Raw genomic sequence first — 13,359 nt, forward strand, 5'->3', positions numbered from 1 at the left:
AGTTTTATAAATGAGCAGGTATTTTCATCCAGTCTTCACGCAGATTCAATATAGAGTCGTGGTATCGGAGGCGTAATTAAACCGGTCTTCCACTTTATCACGGATTATATTAGTAATAGTAATCACTACTCGGTTCAATATCTTGCTTCAAGTTGCAGCTGTTCAGAATAATTATACTTCGTTCTTTGGTCATTGTTGGGTTAATTATTGTGACGTGACGTGGTATCTACTACTTTATGATTTTAACAGAGCAACAAAAACAATTCTGTTTTTCTTTGTCTAACTAGATTTTCCTCGAGAATGGCAACAGCCTTTCAAGGTCAACGCAGGGTCGAGTTAAAGATTTCGCAGTACCGATGATCGATTATCTGATTATCATAAATACAGGTACCTCGTAGATCGTAGAAATTAATAGACCAACACGCATTAAAGGTAACGTGCAATGCACACAGCATGTAAAATGATGCTCGTTAACGCGTTGCGCTCTCCCCTTTTAACGATGAACATCAATCAGGAATAGAACCTGCGATTATTTCCTGGAAATCCTGAGATTTTATTAAAAGCAAACCTGTTTACTATTTTTTCATTTATTCGGTACTTGATACATGTTACATAAATCGGCGATTAAGATGACGAACGTTACGTTGTAACAAACTAATTGAATATGATTCCACGTATATGTTATAAAAGTCGTTGAATTTTTTGCGAATATTTTGGGCAGCATATAACTTAAAACATCTTCGTTGTTATATTCTATTTGGTTTATTTCCCCCTGAAAATAGAGAATTGTGTTATGACCAACAGTAAACAATTAACACAACATATAGTATTGAATAAGTAATGGAAGTTTAATACATACCAGCTGGAACCTGCTTTCGCTGAAGCTGAAGCATATGAATTTCCACCACCGCCACTACAATAATATAAAATCACAAGATGTTATTTCAAATATTTCGAAAATGGTATTATATAATAATATAACTTTTACTACTTTAATATAACTTTCATTAGAATGGGCAATATGATTTCTTAATTCATATTTGTTATTTTTCAGACAAAAATAATTTAGTTTAAATGGAGCCTCGTTCAGTTCAGTCAGGTTGAATTTAAACTTCTTAGAAAAGTTAGAAGTTCTAAAGAACAATATATTAAAAACGAAAAGTCAACTTTACAAAGTAGGATTGTTGAAAGACGTCATCCTGTCATATTTGGTGCTCTCTTAAAAGAGTTAAGTATAGGACATGAAAAATGCTATAGAGATTATGTCAGAATTTTCGTAGAAAAGTTTGAATATTGGCTTAATACAATTGAACACAAGTTTTAAGATAATTATCTTGATTTACCATCAATTAGAACAAAAGTAGAAACAACGTTACGCTCCTGTCAAGTCAAAGAAAGAAGGACAGTTAAGAGATTTACGCAGTGTCTATACCGGATATCGTGTTTATAGCTTTTCAAATATTGAAACAGTCTCCTCCTTCGTGCCTTGAAAACTCTTATCGATGTATACAAATGTACTCAAGTAGAAATAGTTCGCAGAAAATTGTGAAATGAAGTTCTAATTAAACGTATGCATACCCAATAAAGTCATTTGTTTTTCGAAAACTCATTTGTCAAAGTTTTATGCTAGAATTTTTTTCTATTTATTATTCAGTGCAGAAATATTCCTCTTTCATTTCTATCTACTAATGATGATGGTGTATCTTGCATAAAATATTAATCTTCAGATGCATTTTCGCTGGTCGAATGTTCTCTGCACTACAATTTTTATTGTTCTTCGTTACTTTTTAATGTTCTATTATTTTCTGATTTATTTAAAATATACAGGTTGTTCCAAAGTTTAATAATCGAACAGAAAATGTTATGTAAACATAAATCATTTGAAACTTCTTCAAAAAATTATAGTAAAAATACATAATGTGAGAAAAATAATTGGATTTTTATGTAACTTGCATAACTTTACACAAGAATAATAAAACAAACAAATCTTCATGAGTGTGGTGAACGGTTCATTGAGAAGAAATAAATCCAAGTTGATGCTGTCAGTTTTGTATCGATAGGAACAGTCAATATTTTGAAATGCAATGTTAGCAGTCAATGACCATGTTGATTGTAAACCTATTCTTATTTATAGCATAGTAACTGTAACGTGTTCTTATTATTCCCTTTCGTATCGCTATTACAAGGCCGTAAATGACTTATATATTTTTGTTATGTTATATCCATAAAATACTATGATAAAGTTTGGCAGTTAAACCCTGAAACATCCTATATAAAAACCTAATCTAAAGTATAATTTGGAAAGCCTATTTCAATAACTTCGGTATAAAATCGTTTTTACCAATAAAAAAAGATAGCAGTATCAAATGAGCAGTCGATGGCAGTTAACAACAATATGAATGAGATAAGCAAAAATAATAGTATAACGAAAAATTCAATGAGCTGCAAGTAAATTTGATAAATACTTATTATGAAATTTCTTCTTCTCTGTTTCTTATTTGTTGATACTCTTAGATACTACAATATTTTAAGAGATAATTTAATACTGTACCATGTGCTGCAACCACCGCCGCCAGATGGATATCCACCGCCTGCAACCGGTATAACAATAACGGGTATAGTGTCTATTTTTTGATATCCTATAAAAATCACCCAGCGTTAGAAGCGGAAGCGATGCGTTATTACTTTGTTATATAGCTTCATTAAATGCATTGTATCTTTTCGTAATAGTTTCAGAACAATATAAAATATATGGTATATATGATATACCATATGCTTTCATTAATAATTTATCATTGTGTTCCATTGTACCACAGCATAATATAATTGCGCGTATGCTCACAATGCTGTTAATATGTTATAAATCGCATGCATAAAAATCTGAAGCATCAGTAACGCAATTGCAATCAACGCTTATTTGTTAAGTTGCCAAATTATGAACCTGTTAAATTTCAAATACCAAGTAGCTGAAGCCTACTATATTATATCGTTAATTCTTACGATTAACGGTAATTTGTTATTTTTGGTTATTGTTTCAATTCCAACACGTTGAAATATGGTTCAAATCTTGCGATCATTTTGTGTATCCTTATTATAGTAAAGGGCTCTGTTACATCAATAACTTTGCACCAACATTGATATTTGTAGTAACAGGTGATACAGCTAATATTTATTACTGAATAATTTATAAAATAAGTAGTTATATTCTTATAATATCTATATCAATTTGTTACGTTTAACATTTAATGCCTTTTGTCGATTTGTTGTAGTACCGAAACAATGGAATGTGATATTAACATGTTATTTTTTATTTTTTATTATTTCATCAAGTAAATATATTTTTTTGTGGATGTATATTCTGATTAAATTCGTTTAATATAAACTTCAATATATTCAAATGTTTTTAATACGAAAATATAATAGAAAAAAGGATACACACAAACGTATGTTACACGAGACACCGAACGTGTTAAGCGAAATTTTAAATCTACGTAATCTATATAATTCACAGATAATCAGTGTTTAAAAAAATAAAATAACATTAAATTGTGTCCTACCTCCTCCGCTGTTCGGATGACCTCCGTAACCTCCTCCGTTATGTCCTCCTCCTCCAGGGTATCCTCCCCCACCACCAGGATATCCACCTCCACCTCCACCAGGATATCCACCTCCTCCTCCACCAGGATATCCTCCACCTCCACCAGGATATCCACCTCCTCCTCCACCAGGATATCCTCCACCTCCACCAGGATATCCACCTCCTCCACATCCTCCAGATCCGCAGCCACCTTTGTTGTATCCTCCTCCAGGATATCCTCCTCCACCACCACCTAATCCACCTCCACCTCCGAATCCTCCGCCACCTCCAAATCCGCCACCACCTCCGAATCCGCCTCCAAGTCCACCACCAGGATATCCGCCTCCCCCACATTTGACGCACAATGTTCTCTTCTTACGACTTTTGCTTAATTCATTTAATTTTGTTTTGAATGGATATAAGTTTCCTATATCATTTTTATAAAGCTTCACTTTAATAAGTTTGGCTTCACCGGTATTATTCATTTTTTCAACGTTCAAATCCTCTTCATCTCTTAATTCATCTGCAACTTCATCCAGATCCACTGGTACACCAGTGTCTTCCTCATTTTCGTCTACCTCGAAGATTAGTAGTACAGTTGTCAATGGATCTATTTTAATTGAATTATAGTTAGTTCATAGTAATTACTTTCTTCATAATATATATGATATCTCAATTGTTTCTATCGTGCATAGCTGTCAAAGAATCATAAATCATAGATGTAAATCAGTTCATTATTGTTTTACGTGGAATAGTATTCTATTAATCATTAACACATATCATGGCAGAGAGTAAGATTATAATTTAGGTAACTATGAAACTGAAAAATTGATGCTTGTAAGAATTGAGATACGTGATTAAATTCAAAATTTCTTAATATTAACTTCTACATTTCCAGAATTGAATAAAATTGAATATATTTTATATGTTTAATTGATAATATATATATTTAATATTTAATTTAAATGTTATAGAATGTTAATATTACGCATCATCGTAATGTTAATATAATGTATCATACAATATCAAATACAATACATGCGTTTGACAGTTTTATTACTTTGTACACTATTTCGTTAGCTATGCACGAAACTTCAAGTTAATCAATTTTTTACGCTTTTCTTCTTTTCCTTTTTTATATTTCACGTAAAGTGTAATTCGTTTTTAGTTACCTGTTAGCTCTGGAACATGTTGGATGACTTCATTTGTAAACATTTCTTCAGAAGTTTCACCACTAGCATTTTTCAATCCAAAAATATTTATAACGAAAACCATATACTGGTGTTCTTCTTTTTGCGGATAAGGAGGAGGCTTAAGTTCGGTCGATAAAGTAGTATCCTCCTCATTGGAAGATATTACTGCAGTCGATAATTCTTCTAAAGGTTTGTTACAAAAAAGCGATTACTATGTACCTTCATTTCAACTATGAATATGTGATAAAAATGATACAATAAAACACTTTTCATCTTCTCATCTTAAACAGAATTTTTATAACATGACGTTATATAAAACAAAATGATGATGTAAAACCTCTGAAATACTACAGATTATTCTACACCTTCTATTAAACAAAAAAATACAGGCAACGTACAGCCGGTAGAAGCGATACAATGAAGTCGTAAATTAAAACGTTAAATGGTTAAACGAACACACCGATTGATTTAACCGCACTCACAGCCGTATATTGTACATGTCCCGTGACAACAACTGTCAAAGATTCCTACCTATTTGAAAGAAAGAAGTAGTTCTGAGTTAACGTTGTACGGTCTTGGATAAGGCTGGGAAACTTCATCTTCCCTAAAGTAACTTAACTTAGATTTTCAAACATGTAAACTTTAACGTTTGACCGATATAACAACCTCGTTTATATCGCTTCCACTGACTTTAGAATGCAATGCGGATAAAATAGAAAATTAAGCTTCTTAAAAAGATTATTGTTAGGTTCTATAAGAGGTTTGCATATATGAACATGCAATATATATTTTCTCACCTGTAGTTGGTGCAGCCGATACGACTGTAATAAGGAGAAGTAGGAGCAAACCCCTAAAACTCCTAGTTGTTTCGTGATCCATTGTGGAGAGCTCGAAACTCTCAGATCACACTGTGCATCGGATCTTTCATCTTACTGCTTTTATAGCCATCGATCTTTATACACGCACTACTTCAAAGCAATTATATAACATTACGAGTAATGCGATGAGCCTCCTCCCCATCCTTTTCCATTTACCTACTACCATTACAACTTCATATTTTTGGTTTTTCCGTGGGAATTCCAGTTTCACGCGTTCATGCACACTGTAATGTTGTTTTCAAGTGAATTCAGTGTACTCGTTTTTCGCTTTATCGATTATCACAAAATCGGTCGTAAGTTAGTTAGGTGATACTGAAAGAAATGTAATTAGTGCCGAGTCAGGAAACAATACACGCCAATAATCAAATCTTAAAAACTATCCTGTGAAATGTGTTTGTTCACGTGCATATATCGAATTTCTGAAAGCATCACGTGAACTATCTCGATAACATAACCTTCTCGTTGTGCCAAACAGATTAGTGAAATGAAAAGTAACTATTCTATCGATTCTTCGAACGCGTTAAATAACATCAGCAGTTAGACTATGTTTGACCCTAATGAACGTATTATGTTTGATAAAATGTAGCATAAACTTTTTACGTCAAGATACCAAGAAAAGACGTTAAAAAATAACATCTCCTAAAAATATAACGTTCCGTAATAAAAGAGCGTGCTGATAATATACATTAAGTTGATGAATCTTTTTACTTGTCAAATAACTTTCTGTCATAGAAACAGACGACAATTCTCCTTACGTTCTCTTGTGATTTTGACAAAGATTTGGTAATTTCTCCTGTCTTGATATATATTACTCTTTTAAATAAAACGTACAAAAATTGCCTTTTGTTTTCCATTTAAAACTCTTGAGTTTGCCATTATTTCGATTGCATAATAAGTTAAATTTAAAATATCTGTGAAGTGAGCAGAAATGATTGAAAACTAGTATCCACGTTCGTATGGGTCTTTAAAGTTCATATAATCCTTTCTAAGAAAAAATGTAAAATTACGATGTAGAGACTTACTTCATATATGCATATACCGACAATAGTTGTTAACAACTTCTTTTTTTTCTTTTAATTAATAAGGATTGCATTTTATTTTAATACTCAAGGTCGAATTGAGTATCGTTATCTCGCGAGATGTTGAATGCAATAGCAAACGATCACTGTTTTCAAATAAACGATGTTTTTTAACATAACGATAAAATAAATATGTCGCGAATAATAATATTGTTTGCAAATAATTGTTGTAAGTAATGATAAAAAGAATGTTAGAAGATAATGATAATAATTGAATTAAGGTATATAAATTTAATAGTTAGACACTTTCGAAACATCGTAGTAGATGTTATAATTTATTCGATCGTAATCAATGATTACCTAGTATGCATATATACATATTCATAGATCACTGGAAAAGGTCTAGTAATCTAACGATTATGTAGATCGGGATCCAGATCTAGTACTTACGTTAGTTTTACCGATTCTTGCTTCCTATATCTCGAATTTGTCGTACATTGTATTTATCATCATATCAATTTATCATCCCTTAATGTTACTAAAAAATGTTCCAGTGGAATAATGAAATATTACAAAAGAAAATAATCGAATATTCCAATCTTGATGATAAATTCGTCATTATTATGTGTAAAGGTAGAAATCGGTGAAAGGTTGAAATGACTCGTAGTAACGATCATTAGAAGTTACAACGGCTTTGTTTCAGTATTTGTTATCTGAATTGGAATACCGTGGTTGTTCGATAAACGCTTGTTATTAATTTTCAAATACGCAAGTTACGATATTATTTTCAAAGAAAAACGTATATAGAGAAGCATAAACAGGCAGATAAACATTCTCATGTAGAAATAGATATTAAAATGAGTAAACGGTATAGAGGACCTCGAGAAGGACAGAATACTAAATAAGCGTATGATTCACATAAATGCGCTACATGAATACAATAAATATGCTTTTTACAGTATCATGATCGTTTTTATAACTGTTTGTGTCACGATTTATCTTTTTCGTGTTAAGAGCGTATTTTCACAAAATTATAATTCGCAAGAAATAACTCGATTTCGGAATTGTTAACTAAGAAAATATTTGATGATTTACACGTTACTATTTTTAAAATTCAATTCGACGAAATGTGCTTCCGCTAAATATAAATTGGAACATGAATACAGAATAATATAGTAAACAATTTTATTTAGTTTAAAGAATCACGATTAGCCAGATTTTAAAGGTAGAATATTATATATGAAAGAAATAAATGTTCTAATACATTTAAGGAACAGAATACAGAATAATACCAAATAAATCAAGGAAATAAAAATAACATAATGATGCAATAATAATACAATACAAAGAAAATATTTGCGCAACTTCTTAATTCACAGGAACGAACTTTTCCCCTTCTATGAACAATGTAATTTGTGTTCATTTTGATGATATACAGAGATAGTCAAATAAGATACTAGGAAAACTGTAAATTGTACATCTACAGCTGCGGTTCTTTTTGATTCGTGTCTACCTGATTGATAATTTATGGAGATTCTTAAGCAAAATGGTGAGATCACTGTTTCATGTGATTCGTACGAATCGTAGAAGTTTAAAAGCTATCAGCCAAGTAATCGCATCATGTTCTTCCTGTTGATTGTTTTAGAATCTTAATCTTTCATAACCTTGGCCTATAGAGATATCTATGAATAGTAAAGAATTCGATGAACACATTTCTCAATAAAGATTGAAAGGAGTAAAAGTTTCTAGAAAGTAACTAAAAACGTTTCAGTAATTTTTATATCTTTAAATGTTTTATTAAGTATGGCACAATTTGGCATCTGTGACGGTTCATGTAATTTTTCTTTTTTTTTTTTTTTTAATATGCACTCTTTGATGAAATACCTTTCCAAGAGATTTATCGCAGCTTTAAAATGCTACTTAAATAAAAATAATAATAAATTGTTGTTTTGTTAATCTACAAGCGTAGAAAAAATCTGATTGCCCCTAACTATAATTGTGATTCACGCGATCACACCGTTTAATTCGTATTTATACTCGGCGTTCGTACTTTTCCACAATCCTATAAATCATTTTCCGATGTGCATCGTGACTGGTCAATTCCACTTTTTGCATTTATATATTCATTCAAGTACAAGAATGCACGACTGAATGATGAATGGTTGCGTGTAGGAAGCTACAACATTATTAATTATTAATCAATTAATTATTTTTATTTCTTAGGAATAAACATGCATACTTAAATAGTGTTAAGTCTTAGTAAATAGTGAATAGTCGAGCAATTAGATATATGTCGATGATTGTGAAAGTGACCTATGTCAAGAATCTAAAAAAGACGAGTTCATCGGCTATTTTGCGTTGCGTCTATCGACGTTACAATAATCTGAAACTATCTCTACAAAGTAGCAGAAACTGCATCATTGGTTGGTGTTGTTTGTTGCGTCGTTAAACAAAATTCAGTTGATACGTCAAATGCAAAAACTGTAAATGTCTCGGAGCAAAAAATACATGTATATTACTTAGGCCACTGTCGTAATCACCTGCGCGTGTAATAACGGCTAAAAGATTTTTCCCACGTACATATAAATAAAAAGAAAAGATGGAAGTTAAAATTATATATTTAAAAGTTCAATGAATCTTTCAACTAAAAATGTCCTAAAAGTAAATTTAGCAACGTACGAGTAATTAACGGTATAGAGTGTTTTAGTTTATCCTTTTCAATTAATTTAGACTTCATCTGCAAAAAGATAACAAAATTCTTAAATCGTCACTTTTCACGATACAGCGATAACGAAAATTTAAACAATGTATTTTAATTCGTATAAAGGCATAACAACATAAAAAAGTATAATATTATAATTTACAAGAAACATCGTTTTCTGTTACTCTTCGCTTTATACTTTATAGCTCCATTACCATTAAGCTTATGAATGCTCATCACAAGTGTTATAATAATTATTTCAGCAACAAAATCAACATACATATATTTTTATATTTTATACATGAATTTTATTTATTTTAATCAGAGATTCATATTAAAACTCATATTCCCTTCTCAGGAAAGGTAACATACGATTGGTAATGATTAAAAAAGACAATTGTACACATTATACGATATATCCATTTTTCGTGTTACTTCTACCACATGTGCTACTGGTAAGATACTAATTGTTTTCCTATATGGAAACAAAATTCTTGGAAGCTGAATCTGATACAAAGTTTACTAGTTTGTTCACTGACACTGATATGCAATGTACAGCATAATATGCGCGGTATATACCGATATGCAATTAGAGAGACAACTAGTAAATTAGTCGTTTCACCCACGGTCGGGGATTTTCTAAATTACCGGTAATATAGCCACATCGGATGACGTCCGCCAGCAGAACGAATCACTTAAAACAATTACCTACGCTATTGCATACCGCATAAGCATGAAATAAGTGTATTTTATTGGAAATAATTCAGTGTTAAAATATGATGTAAATAATCGCGTTACATAAAGCTGTTATTAGTAAAATATTTCCTCTTATACATCGTTAAGTATTTTATTAACACGCTCTTTAAATATATGTTCCTAATAGTTGAGGAAAATGAAATAAGAAGGTTTCGAACGTGGGTGTCGAAATTACTGTATCAATATTCCCGACAGCTCAGTAAACAAACTGCTACAAATTTTAAGCTAGCACACTTATAATTTAGTTGTCATCGATGAATTTAGACTATAACGCAAATACATTTGCGCAGCCTGCTTAGAGTTTTATTGATATTTCAAACTGACAAGCTTCTACGATCCTGAGCAGTAACAATATTTAGCTACACATTTTTCAACTGTGTAACGAAAATTGTAGTTTGCATTTTTGTTCTCTCGTTGTATATTTGTCCCATTCCTATAACTTGTTTCTTGATATTTTCGGAATTTATAACTTTTGAACGAATATAACGGAATGGAAATTTTACAAGCGTCATAGGTCACGCGATTAAATTTTCATTAATAATTACACGGTATGTTTAGTTCAAAAAAGAAAGAGTTCCTTATATTTCAAAAATTCCATACATACGATTGGTAATTTTTTTTTAGGAAATTTTAAAAATAATGATAAGTACTTATTAATACAACTTTAATTAAGTTGTAATTAATAACTAATAAATATTTCAATAAAGACAAATTGCAAGCAAGGGCTGAAACTTTAGGATCGAAATATATTGACGAAATGCGTATATACCGTAAATGTTTGTTTTAAATATGAACTTTTGTACTCCTTTTGATTTACACTTATAAGTATAAATTAGAAGAAATTATCAGTGTATATATTTAATAAACATGCAATTATATAAATATGTATATTTAACGCTATTATATTAAATTAAACAAGAAATAAAAAACAATCAAATTCTACAAAAAAAAAGAAATACAAAACGATAGTTATCCTTGGAATACGGGAAAAGAAATTCTGAATTCAGTACTTAGAATTTTCAAGAAAAACAAAACGCTCTGGATACCTGAGTCACGTCCTTTATTAGATGACTTGAAACAATGAATATAAAGAAATTCGTAGGAAAAACCTAGAATTTTTAATCGTGTATGAAATTCGTTGGTAATTATTTTAAACAATATGTGTCGATGATTATGTAAAACATAACAACCTTCTAGAGTCAATTATTATTAATTCGTTATTTAAATAACACACAAATTGTTATTAACGCCTTTTTGGATATTGCTTCAAAATTGCCTCTAAGTAAGTCATCGAAAGCTGGACTATACCGTAGAAATCTCCTTTCGATATCATTATATCTTTGTTTAAGTATCTGTCATAGATGTTTTGCTTCTAATGTTTATTCATATGTAGTGTTTATTCATCATATGAAAAAATATGAAAGTACGTATTATGTGTTAAATGGGTTTAATTTATATAATATGTTGAATTTTACGTAGCTATTGCCTACAAAAGTTGCTTCATTCGTAATTATTCCAGGATGGAATCGATAAAATAAGAATTATCGCTTTAACACTATTATAGATATTATTTTATATATAGTAGTTTCAACTTTTAAAAACTCAAGTTCTATTCATTGTAAATCATTAGGTAAGAAAAAATGATTAATACTGTAAAAATTGTATAATTATTGTTTTTGATTGTACTTATTTTATAATTATTGGAATAATTATAGGAAGATTTATGAACATAAATATTCATTCTATAGATATGTTGCGTATACTCAGTTCTAAATTGTCTTCAATTCTTTTGGCATTTTGATTGGTTTGCGTGTATATTCTTAAGTTGTTTGTAAACACATATTGTTATTATTCATGAAGAAATATTTCATACAGTCTTCAAAATAGAACTTGTCATGGAAGCTTTTATTTCAGTCTAGGATATAATCATTTTCCCGATACGTCACTATTGCTATTCTTGTGGATTCCGGAACTGTATTAAAATCCTATTACTTGAAAAGGATGACCGCTTCTGGATGATAAGAAAATTATCTTCATACGTATGAACATATCAATTATATCAATAATATATAATATATAATAATATATAGTAATAAGTCAATTAACCAGAAAAATTATCTTATGTTTTTGGGAAATAACATTTTTATACAGTGATTGAAGATAAAATGGATTTTAAGCAAAATTGGAATGAATCAACTATTATTTAAATATTCTTTACTTTTGTTTTTCTAATTCTACCATTAATAATTAAATACAGAGATGTTACCGAAGTACAAAAATACTTTAAAGAACCTTCTGTTACTATATTAACGCATCAGGTATACTTTTTACGAGTCTCTCATAGTGAATAATCGTGGTGTTATGACGTTATAACCTTGAATTCAACTGGCGAATATATACATATCTTTACGTATCCTTAGACAATGAAATTATTAATATTGATCCAAATATTATTTATAATTGTTTTGCTATTATTGCCATTTTTGTATTATCTTAATCAATTTTTTAATGTTTAGAAGAAATCTTTACAGGGCTAGTGCTTCGATGATAAAAAATCACAAAATTTTAGTATATACTGATACAGTACTTAAAAAGAAACATAAATATCATACATTGCAACCAAAATTTTCTTACATGCTTATTATATCTAACAATAGCTATTTCATTATATCTACGCATACATAATTTTATGTTTCCATCTTGCAAGGTTTTAAGTTATTTTAATTTTTCACGTTTATATTGTACTACGACAATATTATGAAGTAACTTTTAAAATAAAGTATTTCAAAATATAATTTTTTAGTGTTCGCGCTTCTTAGTTGAAATATTAAATATAATTATATTTACAAATGTAAATAAATTAGGAGTTGTAACTAAATTAAAATAAACTAATTGAAAATTAGAAGATTTTATAAGCTATCAAGATATACATTAATAGTATTGATCCTATTTGATTTCCTTTTACTCTAACACGAACGAGATGCAGAATTTATATATCACCACAGAAAAAGTACAAGACAGATCTGCCACCTTATAAGTTTTCGAATCTCATATTCTGAAATACCAATTGTGCAAAACATCAGACGTTCTGTCATGCCCTCTATCTTTTAAAGTATCTACATAGTATATTTGGATGTATGTAAATATTATTACATAGGAATTATGTACATATACGTATTGAATCCAATTAGCAAAATCGACAAACTCGACGGATGTAAAATTTTTATTTTACATT

At 30.0% G+C, this 13,359-nt stretch overlaps 1 protein-coding gene across 4 annotated transcripts; it reads right to left on the reverse strand.

The window, feature by feature from the left end:
• Positions 1–578: 578 nt before the first annotated feature.
• LOC117243467 (heterogeneous nuclear ribonucleoprotein A3 homolog 2-like) lies at positions 579–5,725 on the reverse strand. Of its 4 annotated transcripts, XM_033510974.1 has the most exons (7): positions 5,568–5,725; positions 4,750–4,953; positions 3,759–4,187; positions 3,558–3,713; positions 2,552–2,639; positions 860–913; positions 586–772 (listed from the first exon to the last, which is right to left on the reverse strand). In XM_033510974.1, exons 1-7 carry the CDS (start codon positions 5,647–5,649, stop codon positions 763–765), a joined length of 1,023 nt encoding a protein of 340 aa, XP_033366865.1. In that variant the 5' UTR covers positions 5,650–5,725; the 3' UTR covers positions 586–762. The 4 variants fall into 4 exon arrangements, with proteins under 4 accessions (XP_033366866.1, XP_033366865.1, XP_033366867.1 ...); XM_033510975.1 differs by having other exon boundaries at positions 579–772; positions 2,552–2,591; positions 3,558–4,187; XM_033510976.1 differs by having other exon boundaries at positions 2,552–2,591; positions 3,588–4,187.
• Positions 5,726–13,359: the final 7,634 nt, after the last annotated feature.

This window comes from Bombus vosnesenskii, unplaced genomic scaffold (assembly GCF_011952255.1).
Source record: "Bombus vosnesenskii isolate JDL3184/JDL3185 unplaced genomic scaffold, Bvos_JDL3184-5_v1.1 scf7180000013266, whole genome shotgun sequence".
NCBI lineage: Eukaryota > Metazoa > Arthropoda > Insecta > Hymenoptera > Apidae > Bombus > Bombus vosnesenskii.